Source organism: Mytilus galloprovincialis, chromosome 9 (genome assembly GCF_965363235.1).
Source record: "Mytilus galloprovincialis chromosome 9, xbMytGall1.hap1.1, whole genome shotgun sequence".
Classification (NCBI taxonomy): Eukaryota; Metazoa; Mollusca; class Bivalvia; order Mytilida; family Mytilidae; genus Mytilus; species Mytilus galloprovincialis.
Window position 1 is genome coordinate 15,646,401 of NC_134846.1, and position 22,669 is coordinate 15,669,069.

General features: G+C 32.1%; 1 protein-coding gene across 2 annotated transcripts in view; it reads right to left on the bottom strand.

Moving 5' to 3' along the window:
* The window catches only part of LOC143044501 (phosphatidylinositol 3,4,5-trisphosphate 3-phosphatase and dual-specificity protein phosphatase PTEN-like), a 36,062-nt gene that overhangs the window by 10,518 nt on the left and 2,875 nt on the right, over positions 1–22,669 (bottom strand). For both annotated transcript variants that reach the window (XM_076216553.1, XM_076216554.1), the window contains exons 2-7: positions 19,930–20,014; positions 19,206–19,250; positions 6,205–6,379; positions 5,337–5,444; positions 3,353–3,494; positions 507–673 (exon numbers count right to left, since the gene is read on the bottom strand). In XM_076216553.1, the coding sequence (XP_076072668.1) occupies positions 507–673; positions 3,353–3,494; positions 5,337–5,444; positions 6,205–6,379; positions 19,206–19,250; positions 19,930–20,014 (722 nt within the window). The remainder of the gene's footprint in view (positions 1–506; positions 674–3,352; positions 3,495–5,336; positions 5,445–6,204; positions 6,380–19,205; positions 19,251–19,929; positions 20,015–22,669) is intronic.

Here is a 22,669-nt window from a genome sequence, read left to right on the forward strand (position 1 = left end):
TCAGTTTTATTTTCCTGTTTTTGGAATATAAATTTAATAATTTTACAGAAAAAAATGACAAATTATTCCCATCTTTTTCCGGACTTGGAGAGATCAGAAGCTTGAAATATTGCAAACAAACTTGTCGATTGTTAAAGATGGCTGTTGACTTCTGGAAGTCATTTGATTCTTATAGTGTCATTAAATCGCTATCCAAATGAAATGGACCTCACATCTCCTTTCATTTAAATCTTGCTGTAAGAGCTATACCAGAGGCTTATTATTGCAAAAGGAATAAGATTGAGGTTGGAAGGATCTTGTTTCTTTCACAAACTATCCATAAAAATTTAACGAGAAAACTGGGATTTTATTCATATACCATCAATATCATATTGCTATATAACTGTTAGACATTTTTTAGGTCATTTCTTCTACCGACACCTACCACCTCATTTGCAATTTGATACACTGTGACAGCTGTTCCAACTATTCTAAAAGCATGTAAAACTACAACCAATTTAACCTACCTTCTTTTTCATTCTTGGTTTATTATAAAATACAACTTTGATATCTCCACACAGCGGTACAGACTGTTCTATGGGCATGTAAAATGACGTTTGGCCCTTTTTGATGTCCTCGTAAACTTTTGATGTGTATACTCGCACCTTAAGTTGATATACTTCAAAAAATGGAGCTGAAAATAGATTTAGAAATTTCTGGCAATGATTATCATGAGCTCATTGGATATATACATTTGCTAAAAGTATGAAAACTACAATCTCATATTAAAATTTTGGGGTTGGGGCTGGCCCTACTATTAAGGGAGTAGGCCTAGTAAAGACCCCATTTTGGCCCCAAAATATAGCAGTTTGACAAAATCGTTAACATGTAAAATTTTAGCTATTTATTGGAAAGTAGAATGCTTCTGCAACATGAATATTGGCTGTTTTTGACAATACAATGTATCATGTACTAGCATCATAAAGTCATGCTAAATTACTGAAATCTTCGAAATTTTAACATTTTGATTAATTTTGAGACAGTTTCCGTCTGAAATGGAATTGGTGGCATTTGTGTTCATTGTTAATATTGAAATGTAACTTGTATTTGATGATAATACATAACATATATAAAGGTCGAGGATGAACACAGTTGGGGCCACTTTCTGAAAAATACATATTATGGCATATTTGATCAGAGCATCTTTAATGACAAATTCAGTTCAGATCTTTCACATAAACTAATTGATTAGACTGCAGTAGACACTTTAAGTGTCTAAAAAGTGTCCAAAATCTTTCAACAGACGAAACTGAACTTTGAGGCCAAAATCAGCCCTTACTAGACCTACTCCCTTGTCATTATGAGTACAAATTATGTTTTAATCTCAGAGAAATTAAGAGTAAGTAACTGTGTAGTCTTTGCTATGTTTTTTTTATAAAGGTTGCAAAATAAAGAGTGTGAGATACACTTGTTTATATATTTTTTTTCTTTCTCAGTTTTGAAAAGGTTATTACAATCATGAATAGTAATTGCAAAAAAAAAAAAAGTTTTTCAAAATAGTCTTTATTTGAGAAAATAAAATGTCAAAATCAGGCAGGTGATTTTATTTATTGGCATTTTGACCCATTAAACTAATTGAGGCTAAGCATGTGTCTGTATTTTGGGTCAAGAACTAATACATCATCTTGATCATAATCTTTCCTTTCCAAGAAATAACCACATCAACAAAACAAGTGTAAAATATACACAAATAAACTTACTTGCTATATAAGTATCTCTAATTTATAGTGTCAATATAGAAAGTACCTATAGGTCATTGAATGAGATTCAACAATGAGCTTAACTCATATCGTAAAGTAAGTCACAAAAGGCTTCGACAAAACGTAAAACAATTTAGAAAACTCCTAGTCTTAAGGGAGTTTGCTTCTCAGTTTCAAAGTAATTAACTTTTTAAAACACTAGTTTATATTTTATAGGTGAATAATAAAGGAATCCAAAGAGCAAAAAAAATATATAGGTCACCGTGCTTGTTTTCGAGATATAAGCTATTGAAATTTTGGCTGGAAAATATTCTCTCTTGACTTTTCATAGCTTTATCATTGACAAGTTGAAGTTCTCAAAAACTGTTAAAAAGTAAATAAAATTTTATAAGACTTTTAAAGATGGCTTATTATTATGCATGTAAAAGATTTACAAAAAGAGAAATGGGGGTCACCAGGGAAATTTTTTAAGGGCATTCAAACGGATAAAACCATTGGATTCCGAAAATCTGACAAAAATCAAAAACGTGACAAGCCAGCTTCCTTAATTGCTTGGCTTAAATGATACAGAATTCTATAACAGTGAGTGATTTCAAAAAACATATGATTGGAGTGAAATGTTTTCATATACTGTGAATTTATTATTATTCGCGGGATACCAATTTTAGTTATTTTGTGGTTATTGGTGAACCACATATTTAAATGTTCAACGACGTACACATTTGCTATAGTACACATCTGCTATAGGCATGTATAACAATGTTTTATAACCAAGAAATCAAATATCAACAAAAGTTGGTACCCATCATGCAGAGTTCGTGAAATCTTTTTTCCCTAGTGGTCCTTGGAAGAAAATCTACTGGTCATCACTATTAATTCTATTGAAAAATACTAAAATTGTGTCAGTCCTATGCAAAATTTTGGTGGTAAAATCCTGAGGACCACCACTTTTCGCGAACTCACCACTTTTCGTGAACTCCGCCCATGAAAATTCCTGAATCCCCAGTAGTTCTGAAATTGGGGAACATGCACTGCAGATGTTTGTGCATTGGAATTCAACATTATATATTTTATTGATTAAAATGGTATTAAAGATTTAATATTTATGAGTATTTCTGATATACAAGAACAGAAGTGGGTTTAATTTTTACTGTGCATTTCCTCTATACATTTTGGAAATTGAATAAATTGCGTTTTTTTTTCCTTGTTTAATTTTGAACATTAATTCAAAAAAACATTTCCCTAAGAAATCATGTATTTAATATGTTTTGCACCTTGATCACTTTAAGTCATTACCGGTACATAAAAAGTTTTCTGTTTTGATGTTTAGAACTTACAGGAACACAAACAGTGTCACATGTGGAGCATGAATTGATTACTCTTCCAGAGAAATTGATATCACCTCTAGTGTTTTATTCTAAATACCTCATTTTCAGTTTTTAAGTTGTGTTTGTTGACCTACAGATTTTTGTTTTCTTGTCCTTTTGGTCTGAGGCAGGGAGTTTTCAAAGGCAATAATACCACACCTCCTCATTTACATATTTATATATCCTATATCATACCATGCCTCCTCATTTACATATTCATGTATCCTATATGTATGCTTTACTTACAACATCCACTCCCATTGTGCATGGGAACTGTAATAAATTCTATGCCTTTTAACAACAATGCTACTGGCTTGTAGTTTAATTTGTTTCTAATTAAATATTCATAATATTCTACATATCGTCTCTGGCTAGGAATGGTTACCCCCTGAAATGTATGAATTTACAATAATAAGTGAGTGAAGGGAGTTTTTAACGACCTTGACTGGCTTTACAGTTCTTGCACGGTCGGCTATAATTAAAAGCATATTTGTACAAATTGCAATTGGAAAATGGCAATTGTTATCTAACAGTTCGTTTCTAAGTATCTTGAATTATCGTTTTTTTTTTTGTTGCACTTAAGTGTTTCTGTTGATTAGTTATTTAACTCTTGTAGTTGATGTGTTTCCCTCGGTTTAAGTTAGTAACCTGGATTTGTTTTCTCTCAATCGATTTACGACCTTTGCACTGTTGCCTTTATTTACAACATCAAAATACAAATTAAAATTTGTAATTTTTTTCAAATAAATTATATTTTGTTCAAAATGATAACTTGTACACACAACATATATAAAATAAGAGTTTATCAACTCATGTTGATACCAAACATTCACTCACAAGTGAGAGGGTTAGCAGTTAGCACTATAAAACCAGGTTCAATCCACAATATTCTACATTTGAAAATGCCTGTACCAAGTCGGGAATATGACAGTTGTTGTCCATTTGTTTGATGTATTTTATCATTGATTTTGCCATATGATTAGGGACTTTCCGTTTTGAATTTTCCTCAGAGTTCAGTATTTTTGTGATTTTTACTTGACATGACCTTATAAATAAATAGGTCATCTGATTAGATATGGCTGCTTATATACAATGCAAGGATGTTCTCTTTAGATTGGGTAACTGATGGACTACTTTTCAATTGATGAGATTTATTTATTTCCAGAATCCAATAAGTAGTCATCCTGTCAGTAGCTTCCCTGTAAAAGTTTGTTTTGAATCGTGTGATCACCGTGTATCATCGTACAGCAGATATAGGTACTAACCAAGCAGGCGTAAGCGATTTTGATCTGACACGGTAACGAAAACCTTTGTTTTATTCACATAATATCTATGTATACTTCAATCTAAACATAATTGTTGTTTTAAGAAATGATTTGGTCGTAGGTTGATGATAAGAGATGTCTCATTATTTTCCCAAAACAAGAGGGATTACTAAAACATTGTAAAAGCATGTGCAAATAATTGTCAAAGAAGCTGGCCCTAGTCTCATCCGATATAATTCTATAGTCATTGCAACTCTTTTTCTGATAAAAGGTCAATGTGTGTGTGTGATAAATATAGCTGTTTCAAATTGGCATTGAAATCTTTCATACATATGTTATTTTTCTATATTTTATCCCTAAAGAAGCGTTGTGTACGGTGTTTAGCCGACCACATAAATCCTTTTGTACAGTGCATAGTTAAGTTGTTGTACACCGTACACAAAACTTTATTTTCATACTCGTTTATTACCCAAAAAGTTTCAAGGAATAAGTAATCACAGGTAGGTTTGTGATTGGTAACTATTACTTTTGCCCTGTATTAGGTTTCTTTCAGATAAAACATGTAAATGTCTTAACAACTGTATCGAAATTGAAAGTTGGTGTTAACATTCACAGCTATTTGCGCATGTACAAGTTAATTGTTCTTATTAGAATATCAAAGTTGTTTAATAAATAGGAATAAATGGATGCCAAAGTTATTTGGAAGCAGGAATTTCAAACGTTGAGAAATGTACATGTATTTAATATTGATAAAGCAAAACAAAGATTTTCGTTACCGTGTAAGGTCAAAATCGATTATGCCCGCTTGGTTAGTACCTATATCAGGTGTACTGATGATACACGGTGGTGATTAAAGTTCTCAATATTTGATTCGCATAAAAAGTATAAACTCAAAAAGTATAAATTTTCCAGAGAAATATTTTGAGTGATCATGGTTTTTGTCATATAATTTTCCACAGCCCAACCTTTTCATCCTGTGTCCGTGCCTGTCCATAGAACCGTAGTGCTTCTTTAGTGTTATCAAATTTGTTCCTGTGTAACATATAGGCACATATCATAACACCAGTTCTTCCCTGCAATTATAAATAGAATTCAAATATATATATACTTAAACAAGAATGTGTCCATAGTACACGGATGCCCCACTCGCACTATAATTTTCCATGTTCAGTGGACCGTGAAATTGGGGTCAAAACTTTAATTTAAAATTAAAATTAGAAAGATCATATCACAGGGAACATGTGTGCTAAGTTTCAAGTTGATGTGACTTCAACTACATCAAAAACCACCTTGACCAAAAACTTGAACCTGAACGGACACACGGACGAACGGAGGCACAGACCAGAAAACATAATGCCCCTCTATCATCGTAGGTGGGGCATAAAAATACGGCAGGTTTTTCAAAGTTGACATTGTGTTTGAGTAAGATGGGAATAATTGTTTGATGAACAGACAAACAAAAAGAGGACAAGATGCATGTTACATGGGACTGGAGAATAATATGATGAATCAATGATGGATGGCTGTTTATTTCCTGGCAACAAATTAAAAGCATATTCAGGGCAATACCCTTGCCAGATTTTTAACATGTTGGTTTGCAAGGCAATAGTCTACATTTCGACAAGTTACCATACCTGGTCACATTATTCTGACTCTGAGCCTACCAGTCTTTGCTCTTACTTTTTAATGCTGCATGCTTAAAGAGGGGAAGTAGCTTATAAATTTTGTACCAATCTTAAAGTTTTGATTTTGATCCAGCCAGAGGTCAAACCCATGACCTCCTCCCTGAGGCTAACAAGGGGGGTTGATTGGAGTATAAAAACAGCTGTTTACCTTTCCAGCCTTACAATGAATGGCTGCTATGTTTTCATCGCTTTTCTTCAACCACTCATCCAGGTCCTCACAGAATGGTTTTATTAACTCTAATCTCGGTGGATTGTGGTCCTCAAATGGATAGGCTACAACTCTCCCATGGAATCTGTCAGGGTCGTAGGACCTTTCTGTACATCTGAAAAAGTAAATAATACTTTAAATATTGTTATGGAAACCCATACATGACTTATATCAATGAATCTATTATTTAAAGAATAAAACAACAATCACATTAAAAAATTGAGAATGGAAATGGGGACCCCACAAAAGAGCAGAAAACAGCCTAAAGCCACCAATTTGTCTTCAACACAGATAAAAAATTCTGCAGTCAGAGGCAGTCTTTAGCTGGCTCCAAAAAGCTCCAAAAAGCTCATTTTAAGGTCAATATAAGGACTTTATAAAAATGTATTTATTTGATGTCCAGAGGTAATATTTAAGTCAGACATTTTACATTAAGTAAAGGAAATATACACTAGATAACACATCTATTACCAGTAGGTATGTAATTTTTAACACAAAACTATAATTTACTAAATGGTCAAGGACCTATTAAAACATTTGCGGTATTTTTCATAATTCTTTTAAATCCCATGGTCGCCACTGGGTATTATGACAATAGGTCTGAAACGTGCCAAATAACTTCACATGTATACACGAAAAAAGTTAATTTATAATTTGTCTCCAAATTATACAGTAAGAAAAAATATTGATTTAAACACAGATATTATATAAATGCTTTTGTTCAGTAAAACATGCCATGTTTAGCAAAAAATGTTAAAGGGTTGTGACAGGTAATAACCTATTACCAACAATCATGTCCCTGGTCTAGATGTACAACCCTTTGTTTATTTGTTGTGGTAGATCTTAATATGATCTATGTTAAATCTTTCTATAGTTTGTCTAGACTTCTTTTGTCTTTGTTTAGTTAGTCCAATGATCAAGATAAAAAAAAAGGGGGGGGGGGGGGGGGGGGTTGATATCTCAAATAACTAGTTTGAACTATTACATATATTCAAACAAGTTAAGAATCCTGGCTGTCAATTGGCTGTTAGAGCTTGTTTTATGTCATATCTAGATGTCATTTGTTACCTCAGGGGATCTTTGATTGTTTCTGTCAATTTAGTCCCTACTTTTAGGGAACGACCATTTAATAACTCCAAGGGGCAGTTATGTTTTTTCCTAAAAAAAAAATGTGGTCAAGCAGATGACAAAAAAAATATTATGAACTCAAATTTCCCCGATACCCTACAGTGTAAATATATGACTCAGAAAAATAACAATAACACCCTCAACCAACCCTCCACCTCAGCCACCTGAAGTTAATGGTTGATCCATTATGAACTTAAATTTAAGGCTTGACATTTCGATTAAGATCTACTGTTGAAGACTGTACATCATGTATGTCGTCTTTATTATAGGTGTAGAAGGGTTGCTGTCTAATTGACAATAACCAACTTCAACTGAAGTCACATTTATTGAGTGAACAGTTTAAAATTCAACTACTAAAATCTTCATCTTTTCTTTTTTTCTATTTTTTTAAATAATCAAAGATACCAGGATTATAATTTGTGTACCCCAGATGCTTGTTTAGTTTACAATGTTTTTTTGTAAACAGCTTCTTTGATATGGCCATGGCCCATGTCAATAATAATTCATGTCAACACAGAAGTGCTAACTTCTGGGCTGGTGACTTTCTCTTCAAATCAATATCATTTGGGTCACAAATCTTCTATGAAAAAAAATCATCATTAAAAAATCATAAAATGCATCTCTTTTGTACACAGTCTGCAATTTTAAATTTTATTTCCATTAAGGAGATTGAAGATGGAAGTGATTGACATAGATTAAAAGCCGTCTGCTCATAAACATAGTATTACTGAAACACATCCCACTTACATAGATTAGTATACCTAAGTACTAACAGTTCACTGACCTAGATAAATCTTTTTATGGTATTATAATATTTACTGTTTATGGCTGTTGCAGGGATTTCCGCTTGTTTTGAAGAGGATAAACATGAATTTAAAAGAGACCGAAATGAATGAGGTCAGGTATCTAATCATGCAGAAATAAACGGAGCAATCTGGGGGATTATATTTCTCTCATTAAGCAGAAGAAAGAAAAACAGAACAATCTTGCAGATTAAATTAATGGCATGCTAATGACAGTATTATTAAATTAAGGTCTTTCAAATTAGTACAGAAAGACCTTATTGTTTTTCTAATTTTTGTTTGATATTACATTATGTAATCATTTAAAGCAATGCAATATTGAATTTTATCATATGCCTTGAATGTTGCATCATATTGTTATATAAATTTATAAATAAACTAGATTGAACTTTTTGTACTTGTATTTAATCTAATAATGATAGTGTATGGAGTATAATTATCACATGTGTGGTATTTATCTTTTCTTAAGCACGTTTTGTGTCTAACTGTATTTTGTCAATGACGACTGTTCTTTAGTAAATTTAACACTATCAGAAATAAAAGCATTTATAGACTGAGAAACAAATGCCTCATTGATTTCTTCAGTTCTTGTTTTTTTTTACCTTATTTGTATATTTAATGGATTTTGGAGATTTAAACAGGGCCGGATCTAGCTATTTTTAAAATTTCCAACCCAGGATAAAAGGGTGTTACAAGCATATGTCCCCCCCCCCCCCCCATAAGCAATGATCGTCAAAAAAAGGGGAGTTTCAACCTATATAACCAACTGTTTGAACATAGGTATTTAAATAATTTAAACATCAGTTAACCCCTGTTTCATCATTAACATACAAAATCAAAAGGTTTTGTGAACTAACTACCAGTATGGGTTTTTGCAATGTTCAATGGAGTTGGCTGTTGAATGTTGTATGGCATATTGTATTATCTAATATTTTGTGAAAAGTCTTTTTCTGTATTATCAAATTAAGAGAAAAACATATGTATTTCTCATCAGTACATACATGTCCTATGCCAACGTGCCAGCAACCAAGAAATCTGTGTAAATTGTTTGCTGTTCAAATCAATTGTTTATTTAGTTCCCTCATAAAAGAACTTATTGTAATTCATTGATTGCATAATGTCAATATTGCTTGTTGTCCTATACATAGGTAAACAATATTGTTACTTATATATCCATTTAAGATGACTGCATTTATCCATGGTTGTTTTACGTGACTTGGACCATCTTTCCATAATCCTTGACTCATATTGTACATATTAATTAAGTGTGTACAATAACCATTGATTACTATTTACGTCTTGTCTTTCCGTTTTGCTTTATACATCAATCATGTACGTAACAATGTGGGTAATTTCTGTGTATACAAAATGGGATTATTGTATAAAAGGTCAGGGACTGAATATAAAATGTTAACCACAACAAAACATAAGAAGTTTCATTCACATTTGTTAACTTTTCTGAAACAGTACATTGAAGAAGAAATAACAATTGTATCTGTTTCAGCAAAGAGTATTGTGTTTGATGAAATAAAACATTTATCAAGTCCATTGACACTTATTCCTAAACGAATCATCGCTGTATGAGACAGCAATCCAACATCAAACCCAAAATACAACTAGTTGTACCCCACATTTCTATATTCTGTATTTTGTTTGTTGCCACCCAGAGATTAGAGGATACTCAGGTCAGAATTCAGAAATCAAATAGTAATCAAAGGTACCAGGATTATAATTTTTTACGCCAGATATGGTTTCGTCTACATAAGACTCATCAGTGTCGCCCAGATCAAAAAAGTTGTGAAGCCAAACAAGTACAAAGCCGAAGAGCGTTGAGGACCCAAAAATTCCAAAAAGTTGTGCCAAATACGGCTAAGGTAATCTATTCCTGGGATAAGAAAATCCTTAGTTTTTCAAAAAGTTTAAAGTTTTGTTACAGAAAATTTATAAAAAATGATCACATAATTGATAATCATGTCAAACTGTAAAACACTTGTCTGATCAATAAAGAAAATACTTATAAAAGGCCAATTTGTCCTGTAAATTTCTTTAAATAAATTTTTAAGTTTATTATTTTGACTAGTTTTTTAGCAGATCAGTAAATAATAATTGTCCAACTGGAACATATGTCCATTATACTATACATCCCATTTCCTAGCAGTACAACTCCACAAAAGGGTCAAAACTCAAAACTTCACAAAATATTCCATATTTTCTTCATAAAAATATACTATCATTTCCCAAATTGCTCTACAAGTAGAACTTGAAACATATGAACAATTTCTTTTTCAAAAGGACTAGAAATATGTCACAAGTAATTCTTGGAATTTAAGACTAAATTTACTATTTACATAAAAGTGATAATAATTTGTGACTAATATATATATCCTATTCTATTTAATAGTACTTTGCGTTATATATATATATAGCAGTCAATTATGACTATATAAGGTGTTTATACCTGAATGTTTATTACAGTTTATAGGTAACAAGTCCATTTCTATCAGGTGATGATACCACAACAAAAACATGTTTTTGTTTACACTTTTTAATGATATACACAAATTATACATAATATATATTCTTTTCAGCCCAGAATATCGTATTTCAATATTAAATAAATAAATTATATAATATAGATTTCAATATCGTAAAACCATAAAATATTTTATACTTAACGCAATATTGATTAACAAACTGAAAAGTTTGAAGTATACTGTGGAATCATTATTATTTGTTGGATACTAATTTTCGTGGTTTTCTTGGGTAAAGGTGAACCACGAATTCATATTTTCAAAGAATTACACTTTTTCTATAGGCTTTGTATGCAGAGATTGTCAATACCGCGAAATCAAATAGCCAAAAAAATGCAAGTTTTTTTTTTACAATACATGAAAATTGATATCCACGAAAATAAATGAATCCACGGAAGTAATGATAGTACATGTAATATATGATTTTAAGGATTTCAGGAAACAGTCTGTATACATAAATATAAATAAAGTAATCTGGAAATACTTTATTTTTACTTTTAATTAATAATTTGTATTATCGTTCTTCCCTACGCCTATATCACGTTGCTCTGTCGCTCAGTAATTCTCGTATTAAGACTTCAAAACGAGACCAGGCATTATCAGCAACGTCACAATGTGAGAGGAGAAGTTAGCAGCAACGTCACAATGCGAGAGGAGACGTTATCAAGCTTTGTTGCTTTTGTCGAGCTTTAAACTGTCTTAGGGAAAGGGAAAAGACCAGTAATAGAATGATAAACAGATAATTGGGTTTTCTTCGTAAAAATATCATTAAATATCAGCCGCTCGACACAATGTGAAACTTTTTAGCTAGTTCGCTGTGCTCACTCACTAAAAAGGTTCACATTGTGGCTCGCAGCTGATATTTTACGTTATCAATATGTAGAAAACTCGATAATCTATACTTAAACTGTGCAGCTGGTAATCAAAGAGGAGGCAATGTTGGTTTATATTAGTCTTTATTTTGACCCTGCTCGTGTCAAATATTAGGCATGCCCACCCCCATATTCCAACTACATTTGTACCACTAAACTCTTAAAAAAGAACAAATAAAAACACGACAACCACTATAAGGAAACTTAATAATAATGTAACATGCATATTCTAAGAAATATACATTTTAATGATTAGGTCAAGGTCAATCAAATTGTTTACTTACATATGATTGATATAGTTATTAAACACAAATATTTTAACACAGATTGGTGGAAAAATGAAATGAAACTTTGCGTGTGATGCCTTTTTTTTATTATTTATTTATGAATCATATTTCAATGTTTCATTATCTGATATCATCTAAAAAGTAAAATCACAAAAAAAACTGAACTCCAGAGGAAAATTCAAAATAGAAAGTCCCTAATCAAAATGCAAAATCAAATGATAAAACACATCAATCGAATGAAAAACAACTGTCATATTCCTGACTTGGTACAGGCATTTTCAAATGTAGAAAATGAAGCATACAACATTTAATGTCTGATCCTAATCTATTCTAACTTTTAAATTAATATAACTCCCTACATTAAGTGAGCTAATTTCTTAGCATTGACATTGTTTTTTTTTAACTAACAGCATAGTGTTCCATTGTAACTTAATAAAAAATCTTTTTTATATAACAAGTTACCATGGTTATCACTAGCAACGTCTTGTTCTTTACTTCAGCTGCTGAACCGTTGGTCACCAAAAATAGTCCCTGCATCGGTTCCAATTTATTTTGTACTTTTATCAGATAAATTTAGTACAATTTACATTTTTAGTGCTTATATTATATGGCTCTGTACATTACAAAACAAATATTTAAAAAGACGTATAACCCTATTTTCTTTAATTTGTCCAATATCAACAAGAAAATTTGGCTACTTTTACAAAACATTAAGAGATCAGAGCTATTACTGAACCATTTCAAAATCTGTTCTGGTAAGGCAAACGGCGCATACATTATAATTTCAACACGAAATTCACACAGAAATTCACTAGTGAAACTTTTAGGAATCTTTTTAATAAAATGTAAGATGTCATACAAGGACTAGCAATTTTCTCTTCATCATTATCGAAATTTGATCGAGAGTTGAAAGAATGTTTAAGTATTAAATGGCTCCCAATATAAATTATTATCTTATCAAAAATCATATGTCGATTGGTGAAATTTACTCAATTTCCATTTCACATGATGTTTAATAGTTATGAAATATATTTTGTATTCATCAAGTTTTCAAAAGACCATGTGGATTTGTAGTTATCTATTGAGATCTATTGAAAAATAGTTCCCACCTGTCAAAAAACAGCTGTTTAAGCCATGTCTTTATATATCAAGACTTTTAATCTCATCTTTAAGAACCTCTAACATGCCTAAAAACATCATCAACTTTTTCTTTTTTTGAATTCATTCTAATAACCAATTTTCATTGAGGGCAGGATGCAATCATTTACAAATAAAAAATTTGAGAGGAATAGGACAATTAACAGGCTATTATTGAGGGGGGATAGGACCTTTATCGGGACTCCGGGATCAGGTGTTTTTAAGCTCGGGATTTCGGGATTGACCCTTTCGGGATTCGGGAATCCTTTTTTTCGGATTTCGGGATGTCGGGATTTGCTATATTTAAATTCGGGACGTCGGGATTTCGTTTTTTCAAGTCCGGGATTTCGGGATCAAGACCCCTCCTATCCCCCCTCATTATTTGAACTTGGAATTATTATCAATTATGGAATGTACATAATTTCTTGGTTTGAATTTTTTTTTAATACATTTCATGTTTATTGTATACTTTAATGTTCTGTGCTGTGCACAACACTTTCTATTACAAAGAAGATAGTACATTTTCAATAGAATGTACTGTGCCGCGCACAACACTACCTATAGATACAAAATACATTGTATGGAAAGTGTTATGAACAGCTCAAAACATTATAATACCAGATAAACATGGAATCTATTAAAAATTTCAAGCACAAGAAATTATGCAAATTCCATAATTAAAAATAATTCCAAGTTCAAATAATAGCCTGTTAATTACATTTTTTTTCAACTTTTTGTGCGAGACAAACAAGACAAACAATAACTGAATTAGGTAAATCTCATTATTCATTATGGAAAATTGTTCTTCCTATTAAAAAAAACTTGTAATGTGTCAAATTTATCATGTGAAAAACTTAATTGAGATTTTTCAATCTTCCGTCTCCTTCTTGGATCTCTTCATTTCTTCCTACTCAGCTCTCATGTGAAAGTCACTATTCCTCAAAATTATAAAGTGGGGTGACCATTGAAATGCCTTTCTAATTTACTGCATGTGTACTGAGAGATAAAAGGAAAAAGTCATCCTTTTTCCAAGAAAAAGGTTTAATGCAAATTATGTAATTCATAGTTCAAAGATAAAGCTGTTTAATAACACATGAATAATGCAGTTCTACATAGTATATCCTTAACTCCTAATTAGATAAATATAAGGCCAAATAAAAACTATGTGTGTGGTTCCAGTAACCCTACCTTCCCTACTTTTTCATCTTAAAAATAGCCTACCCTAAAGATTGTATGTTCATTAAGCACTGTTAAAGTCAGAATGATGCTTCCATAGACTCAATGTAAAAAAAAAAATTTTAAAAATCCCTACCTACCTACCCTAACTTTTGTTCAGATGTAACTGGAACCACACATTCTTTATTATTTGGCCTAAGTATAACACTTTAAAATGTTATTGTTTATAGAAATGCTGCATTAAATTTAAAGTGGTCCCTTGGAATAACTGTTTCACAGATGATATCAGATATGTTCCTTATGTCATAACTACAATCCCCTTCCCTTTTCACAAATGTGACCTACCAAATTAAATGTGTTGCTTAGTCTAGTTTTCTATTTTGTGTCTTGTGTACTATTATTTGTCTGTTTCTCTTTTTCTTTTAAGTCATGGTGTCGTCAGTTTATTTTCGATCTATGCGTTTGACTGTCCCTCTGGAATCTTTCCCCCATTTTCGATCTATGCGTTTGACTGTCCCTCTGGAATCTTTCACCCCTATTTTCGATCTATGTGTTTGACTGTCACTCTGGTATCTTCCCCCCCCCCCCTATTTTCCATCTATGCGTTTGACTGTCCCTCTGGTATCTTTCCCCCTCTTTTCGATCTATACGTTTGACTTGTCCCTCTGGTATCTTTCCCCCCTATTTTCGATCTATACGTTTGACTGTCCTTCTGGTATCTTTCCCCCTATTTTCGATCTATATGTTTGACTGTCCCTCTAGTATCTTTCCCCCCTATTTTCGATCTATATGTTTGACTGTCCCTCTGGTATCTTTCCCCCCTATTTTTGATCTATGCGTTTGACTGTCCCTCTGGTATCTTTCCCCCCTCTTTTCGATCTATGCGTTTGACTGTCCCTCTGGTATCTTTCCCCCCTATTTTCGATCTATGCGTTTGACTGTCCCTCTGGTATCTTTCCCCCTCTTTTCGATCTATGCGTTTGACTGTCCCTCTGGTATCTTTCCCCCTCTTTTCGATCTATGCGTTTGACTGTCCCTCTGGTATCTTTCCCCCCTCTTTTGGACTAGTTGTTTGTTGGTATTTAAGACCACTTTCAGCACTGTTTGCTATATTGTATCTTATTGGTGGAGGAAGTAAGATTGTCCTCATGAGAAAGGAGGAAGTAAGATTGTCCTCATGAGAAAGGAGGAAGTAAGATTGTACTCATGAGAAAGGAAGAAGTAAGATTGTCCTCATGAGAAAAGAGGAAGTAAGATTGTCCTCATGAGAAAGGAGGAAGCAAGATTGTCCTCATGAGAAAGGAGGAAGCAAGATTGTCCTCATGAGAAAGGAGGAAGTAAGATTGTCCTCATGAGAAAGGAGGAAGTAAGATTGTCCTCATGAGAAAGGAGGAAGTAAGATTGTCCTCATGAGAAAGGAGGAAGCAAGATTGTCCTCATGAGAAAACCAAAACCTTTGGCTAGAAAAACTGACAATCCAAGTGAATTAAATTGGAGTCAAAAACACATGCCACTTGTGTTCCAGCTAGTCCCTCTCCTCAAAGGACATAAACAATTAGAAATAGAGGCAATCATTGTAGAGATTCCTGACTGGAAACATGCTTATGAACATGTAACAACGTTATAGTCACTTTAGCATATTGTTATGCGTTTACTTTTCTGCATTGGCTAGAGGTATAGGGGGAGGGTTGAGATCTCACAATTTGTGAGTCACAAACATGTTTTACCCCGCCGCATTTTTGCGCCTGTCCCAAGTCAGGAGCCTCTGGCCTTTGTTAGTCTTGTACTATTTTAACTTTTAGTTTCTTGTGTACAATTTGGAGTTAAGTATGGTGTTCATTATCACTGAACCAGTATATATTTGTTTAGGGGCCAGCTGAAAGACGCCTCCGGGTGCGAGAATTTCTCATTGCATTGAAGACCTGTTGCTCTATGGTCGGGTTGTTGTCTCTTTGGCACATTCCCCATTTCCATTCTCAATTTAATTAGTGCTCTGCAACTTCCCTTTTAATTTGAACAGATAAAATAACACAAAGTTCCTAGAGAAAAGAACTTATAAATTTAAAATATGGTTATACAAAGTACTTAAACCTTGAATAACATTGATGTGGCTTATGCAACTTTTGTTAGATGAAACAAAACAGGGAAATAACTTCTATAAAATTCTATAACTACTAAAACAATAAGTGCTTGGCACTATACATGTACAATTCTATTGATGAGTTCATGACCCAGTTATTTCTGAGGTCAGTCAGAACATTAACATATCTGGAACTTGACCAAAATAAATTGAAATGAAGTGCAACAACTACCATTGACTACAATTACATATATGTACAAATATGTCATTATCCAAGACTTAAATCAGGTGGTTATTTAAACTAATTAAACTAATTATAGGAAAACAAATTGGCAAAATCTACATTTAACAGAAATGTACAAATATGTCATTATCCATGATTTAAATTGGGTAATTTAAACATACCATAGGAAGACTGATTGGCGAAATCTACATTTAAATAGAAATGTATAAAAATGAAATCTACATTAGAATAGAAATGTACAAATACGAAATCTACATTTGAGTAGAAATGTACAAATATGTCATTATCCACAACTTAAATCAGATGGTTCGTTTACATAATCAAAGGATATCCTGTGCTAATTTTCATGTTGATTTCGGCACATCACTCGTCTATTTCCTCTCAATTAACAAGAAAAATTATATCGATTTCGGTGAACTTAAAATATTTCCCTTAAGTTGTCTTACACTCTAATCTTGATCCGGGGACTAAATCAAACATTTTTACCTTTAGTCCTTTTACAAGGGACTTTCTCAAAAGTTACAATTTATAATGTATGCCATATGGGTGGGCCAATACTTTATCATAGTAACACCATACAATTAAAGTGTTCTGAGGTCTATATGTTTGTAATTGAAGTTGTTGGTATGAATTTTGTGGACAAAGATTATTTTATTTCTGCAGTGTTAAGGTTAAGTTTTAACCTACACAAAATTATTTACATTATATGTGGGTTTTTTTTATAATTTGTTAATATTTTTATAATTCTAAAAGTGAATATAATTTTTGAATTAGGATTTTTTTTATACATAGCTACTTTTGCATAGGTACTATTTCTGTATTAATAATTTGAAGTACTGGAAATCTACTTTTAATATTCAGTACTATTTTGTTACTCTAAAATTATTGTAATATTTAGGTACCTGTATTTTACAGTACTTTATTTGTACTTAAAATTTAGGTACTACAGATTTTTGGTTACTACCTTTACATTTTCAGCATTTTGAAAGTTTTTCTATTTCAAATCTCTTAAAGTTTTGATTTTCAAACATGGACTATTGTATTATTTCTGTACCAAAATATTTAGTATAAATCAAGTACTGTAAAATACAAGTACCTAAATATTAAAAGTAAATTTCCAGTACTGCATTTTTTTAGTACAGAAATAGTACCTATGCAAAAGTAGCTGTGTATAAAACATTTCCAGTCCCCAACACTTGTCAAAAGTACATGTATGAAACCTTCTGAGTTAAGGCCATCTAGGACTGGGTGCTCACCTAACCATGAATTATGTGGACCTGACATATGTCTCCAAGTACTAATTTCTGTCTTTAGGACTTTGATGATTTAAAGTTTGAGAAATGTTTCACTGACTTTAAACCAGGAAGTAAAAAACAACCCAAATTCAAAAAAAAATTATTCATATTCCTAATTAAATAAAAATCTTTAAATCTATTTCGACCTCAATTGAAAAGGTGTGTAACAGTAACATGTGGTCACATTTAGGAAGTAATCCTTCCTCTTATATTTCCTATAAAAGTACTTCAAAATATAAAAGATCTTCCTTGTTCTACTTTAATTATACATTTACTGTTTCAATATCTGTTTGACAACTTCTTTTGAAATGCTATACCCATTATCATGATTATAGAAGCTTTCAAGTTTTATCTTAAGTCCAAACAAAGTTATTTTTAACTTTTTTTTTCCATAGATATTTCCTTATAAAATGGGCCTTTGTGAGGTAAATATATACATGACATTAAAGAGTACATTGTACTGGTAATACATTGATTTATTGATTGATGTTTAACACCACTTTCAACACTACTGACACCGTACTAATTTTTGGTGGTCAGTTTTTATAGGTGGAGGAAGCCAGAGTCCAGAGATAACCACTGACCTATGGTACATGTATACTGGCAATACAGTATTGTAAAAATTATAAATTGAATAAAGGGTAAATAGATATAATACAATATTTTTTTAAGAAACATCACTTTGATTGATTGATTGATCATCATGATGGTGTTTAACACCAATTTCAGCACTCTTGGGCTAAATCATAGAGGCTAGTTTTTATTGATTGAGGAAGCTGGGGCCAACCTTTGGCAGGAAAACTGTCTCTCAAGATTGGAGTTATCCGAGTATAACCACACTTTTTCCAAAAGGCACATGACTGAACAGGACCCCATTATTACTTTGTACCTGAGAGGGAAGTAGGACGATGGGTAATTACAAGATATACTTAAGAGTCAATAACACTTATATGTATATTTAAGTTCATGTAACAGTGAAGCAATGCATTTTGGATGCTTCTTAAAGTAAATGCATTGAACTTCTAACATATTTTTTAAAATTATGCATTCTGACCTAAAATGACAAGTGGTCTTTAGGTCAAAAATAAAATATGTATATGTTAATATCAGTTTACACATGCACAACAGAAGTTTTTAAAGGACAATTTTTCACTAGATTTTGGTGAATAAATCACAAAGTTCATGGAATAGAATTCACAGGTAGTTACATAATTGACATAATTTTGTTCTGCAAGGCAATATGTTAAAAAAAACTTTGTGGGGGAGGCTATAATGTCATATGATAGGGAAGGCAATAATGTCACAGGGAAGACAATCATGTCACAGGGGAGGTAATAATGTCACAAGGGAGAAAATTAAAGTCATACATATTTTCTTGGCATACTTACAGATTATATACTTTGTAGTGGTCTTTATGCTTAGTGTCTAGAAATCTGAAACAGAAATCAGAACACTGTATACATATTTATCAAAACATAACTGCAATTCCATTATATCAACTTACAAAAAAAACAAAAATATATGCCTGTAGGACACCATGGCCCACTCACACTTTCATACTTTCATGTTTGGTGAACTGATCGAGAAATCAAGATCAAAATTATAATTTTGGCCATATAATTTTAAAAGTTCACCTAATAATGAACATTTACAAGTACTAAATTTCAAAATTGGTGTGACCATAGCTTAATGGTAAATTACATAAAACTAAATCCATATAATACATGTAATAATGACGTCTTGAAAGGCTATTTTATTTAATACATGTAATAATGACGTCTTGAAAGGCTATTTTATTTAATACATGTAATAATGACGTCTTGAAAGGCTATTTTATTTTTTTACTGTGATGCCTTACTTCCTACAACAGGATTCAACAAAGATGCTGATTTAATAAATAATTAACCACAGACTGGACCTTAATGTCAACTCCAATGAAGCAGACAACAGAAGGTATAAACAATATCTTTTTTTTTTTGAAAACTAACTAATAAACATGTACAGCAATACATTGTACATGTAGGGTTGCTGTTTCAAATATGCAACATAAAATTTGAAGGCTTGACAAAACAACCCCCTTATAAAAAAAGTCTTAATTTTGCATGTACTCACTCAATAACATCGTCAATATGGTTTCTGTAAACTCCCTCCAGTTTTTCTGCAGGAAAGCCCATGGCTATAATGTTAGGATAGATGTCTGAATCAAATGTTAAGGAATTACATCTCTACAATATATCTATCTAGTATCTCTGGGATACACATGGTACAATACAAACATCAACAAACTGAAATCATACTGTAAACATGATAAGGCCAAATAAAAATATATGTGTGGTTCAAGTTACCCTACCGTCCCTACTTTTTCCGCTTAAAAATAGCCTATCCTAAAGATTTTAATGTCATTTTTCATTAAGCACTGTTAAAGTCAGAATGTTGCTCCCCTAGACTAAATGTAAAAAAAAACCATAAAATAAAAAAAATCCCTACCTACCTACCCTAACTTTTTTTCAGATGTGACTGGAACCACACATACTTTTTTATTAGGCCTACACACCTTTCAAATGTCAATAAAAAAGCTGGATATCAAAACACTTATATTTTATATGGGGTGGATAGGCTGAATTTTTTAAAGCCAATCTTGATTTACTTTTACTCATCACAAATCACATATACCGGTATATTGGTTTGATTTATTAGGAGTACTAGTATAACAAATTTTCAGCACATTCACCTTTATCTTGTATTGGCAGCCATTTATAATTGGTGAGGGAAGCCTATAGTGCCGAAAGATAATCTCCATTGTTTCTTATAGCTATAACAAATTATGATTGTTGGTGTTTCAACGCCACTTTTAAACACCACTTTTGGGCTATTTTGTGGCGGCCAGTTTTTATTGGTGGAAGAAGCCAAAGTGCCTGGAGAAAACCATGACCTTCAATAGGAAAACTGACAATTCTAGTCAATTAAGATTGGAGGCAAGTGCACCCTCACAGGCAGCGTTCGAATGCACAACCAGTGTTGACATACTACTACTTGACCACAAAGGCCCCAATATAACAAAATATATTTTCCCCAAAAATTGACTAATACCTAAATCCTCTTCAATGATGATATTGTAAAAGTATATATCTTACATTTTTGGAACATGCATAAGTCATCCCTCATAATAATCTACAATTATCTTTTTAACAGTGTTCTCTTCTTTTTGAACCAAAAAAAAATAATGTACAGTCTTCTTAGTGAATCTGAGAGATCTAATTAAGCAGTGTTTACATAAACCTTTTATTTTCATTCATCAAGTTCATTACTTTTACGCTAACCACATTTTCTCATCTTTGAAGATAAGTATGAATGAAATCTTTATTGCATGTGCCTGCAGAAGCCATTCAGAACAAACATTATGAAAAAAGATTAATAATTTTACAGACAGAAAATTATATCTCTTCACTGCTGTACTAGAAAATAACTTATATTTCAAGTATAGTATAATCATCAACAGTCAAGAATGGTCAAAGATAGACCAAAGACAGCTTGGCTATAATCATTATCAAACCACTATGAACAAGAAATAAACCTCAATTCTATATGAAATAACTTTTATGCATCTTTTTCATTATTTTGACATCATTTATAAATATTTTTGGTTTTACACTTATTTCTCTGAAGTAATCACCATTAAAGACAACCTATGTACACACTATACCTTGTTTAATCTTGAAAGTTAAACTCAGAGAGTTAGTGCTAAGACCATGAAGACCAAAATCTAAATTATATTTGTTTCTTGTACCTGGCAAACATAAAAACTTTTAGCAGTCATTCCTCTTCATCTTATAAATTATTTTTTTTAAATAAAATTGGAAAGAAAGAATGGGTGCCATTCACAGATAATGATAATGGTTGTTTGTTTAATTTAACCAGAGAAACATTTTCTTCCTCAAGGCTTACTAACTTTTGCTCTAACTATTAGCAGAGATACAGCAAAACACAATGGCAAGTTTAGTATACCCTGTAAACTGTACATGTTATGTATATATATATGTCAGGGATTAAAACCACAGCACTTGAGGCAAGCATGCTACATTGTACATGTACTATAAGGCCAAGTTATGAATTTAAAGAGATGTGAGCTGTACAATTGTCAACCTGTATGTGATAGCAACCCACAGATACAATCAAAACACATCTGCAGAGCAATACCAAAAAATTCCGACAGGTGGATACAAATTATTATTGTGAGTAATTATAATAAATATAAACAGAAATGAAGAAATTAATTATCATATTCTTAAAATACATGTAACAAAAACATTAATGTAAATTGTACTAGCTTTGTGACATAATCATTATACATTTGAATTCACTTTGGTACAAAGTATTGCACTCTGATTTGTTTAATCGCATCAATAACATTCATGAATAATTGAATATTTCTGTTTTATCATAAAGTGATAACTTCAATCAGGTACTTGGGTACAGCCCATATTACAAATGTATTACTCAAAATACACATCCTCCGCTTGAGTAAATCATGTACCGATTCATGTACAAATGTACATACCATAGGCCGACCCAGGAGGCCCTGGAGCATCTGGTCCCCCTTTGGTGGGGAAAATTTTGTTGATTATATAAAGAATCACTGAAGCATGACTGGAGTGGGCACCCCCTTATGAAAAGTTCTGGATCTGCCACTGCATGCCTAATCCCTACCACCTCCAGAAAAAAAAGCTCATATTTTTATGATTTGTTTAAACATGCTAAACATTCTGTCCAAAAACCTTACTCTATACATGTACTCCAGACTACAAAAATTACGCTATCTGAAATCTGAGTATAATTATCATACTTTAAAGTT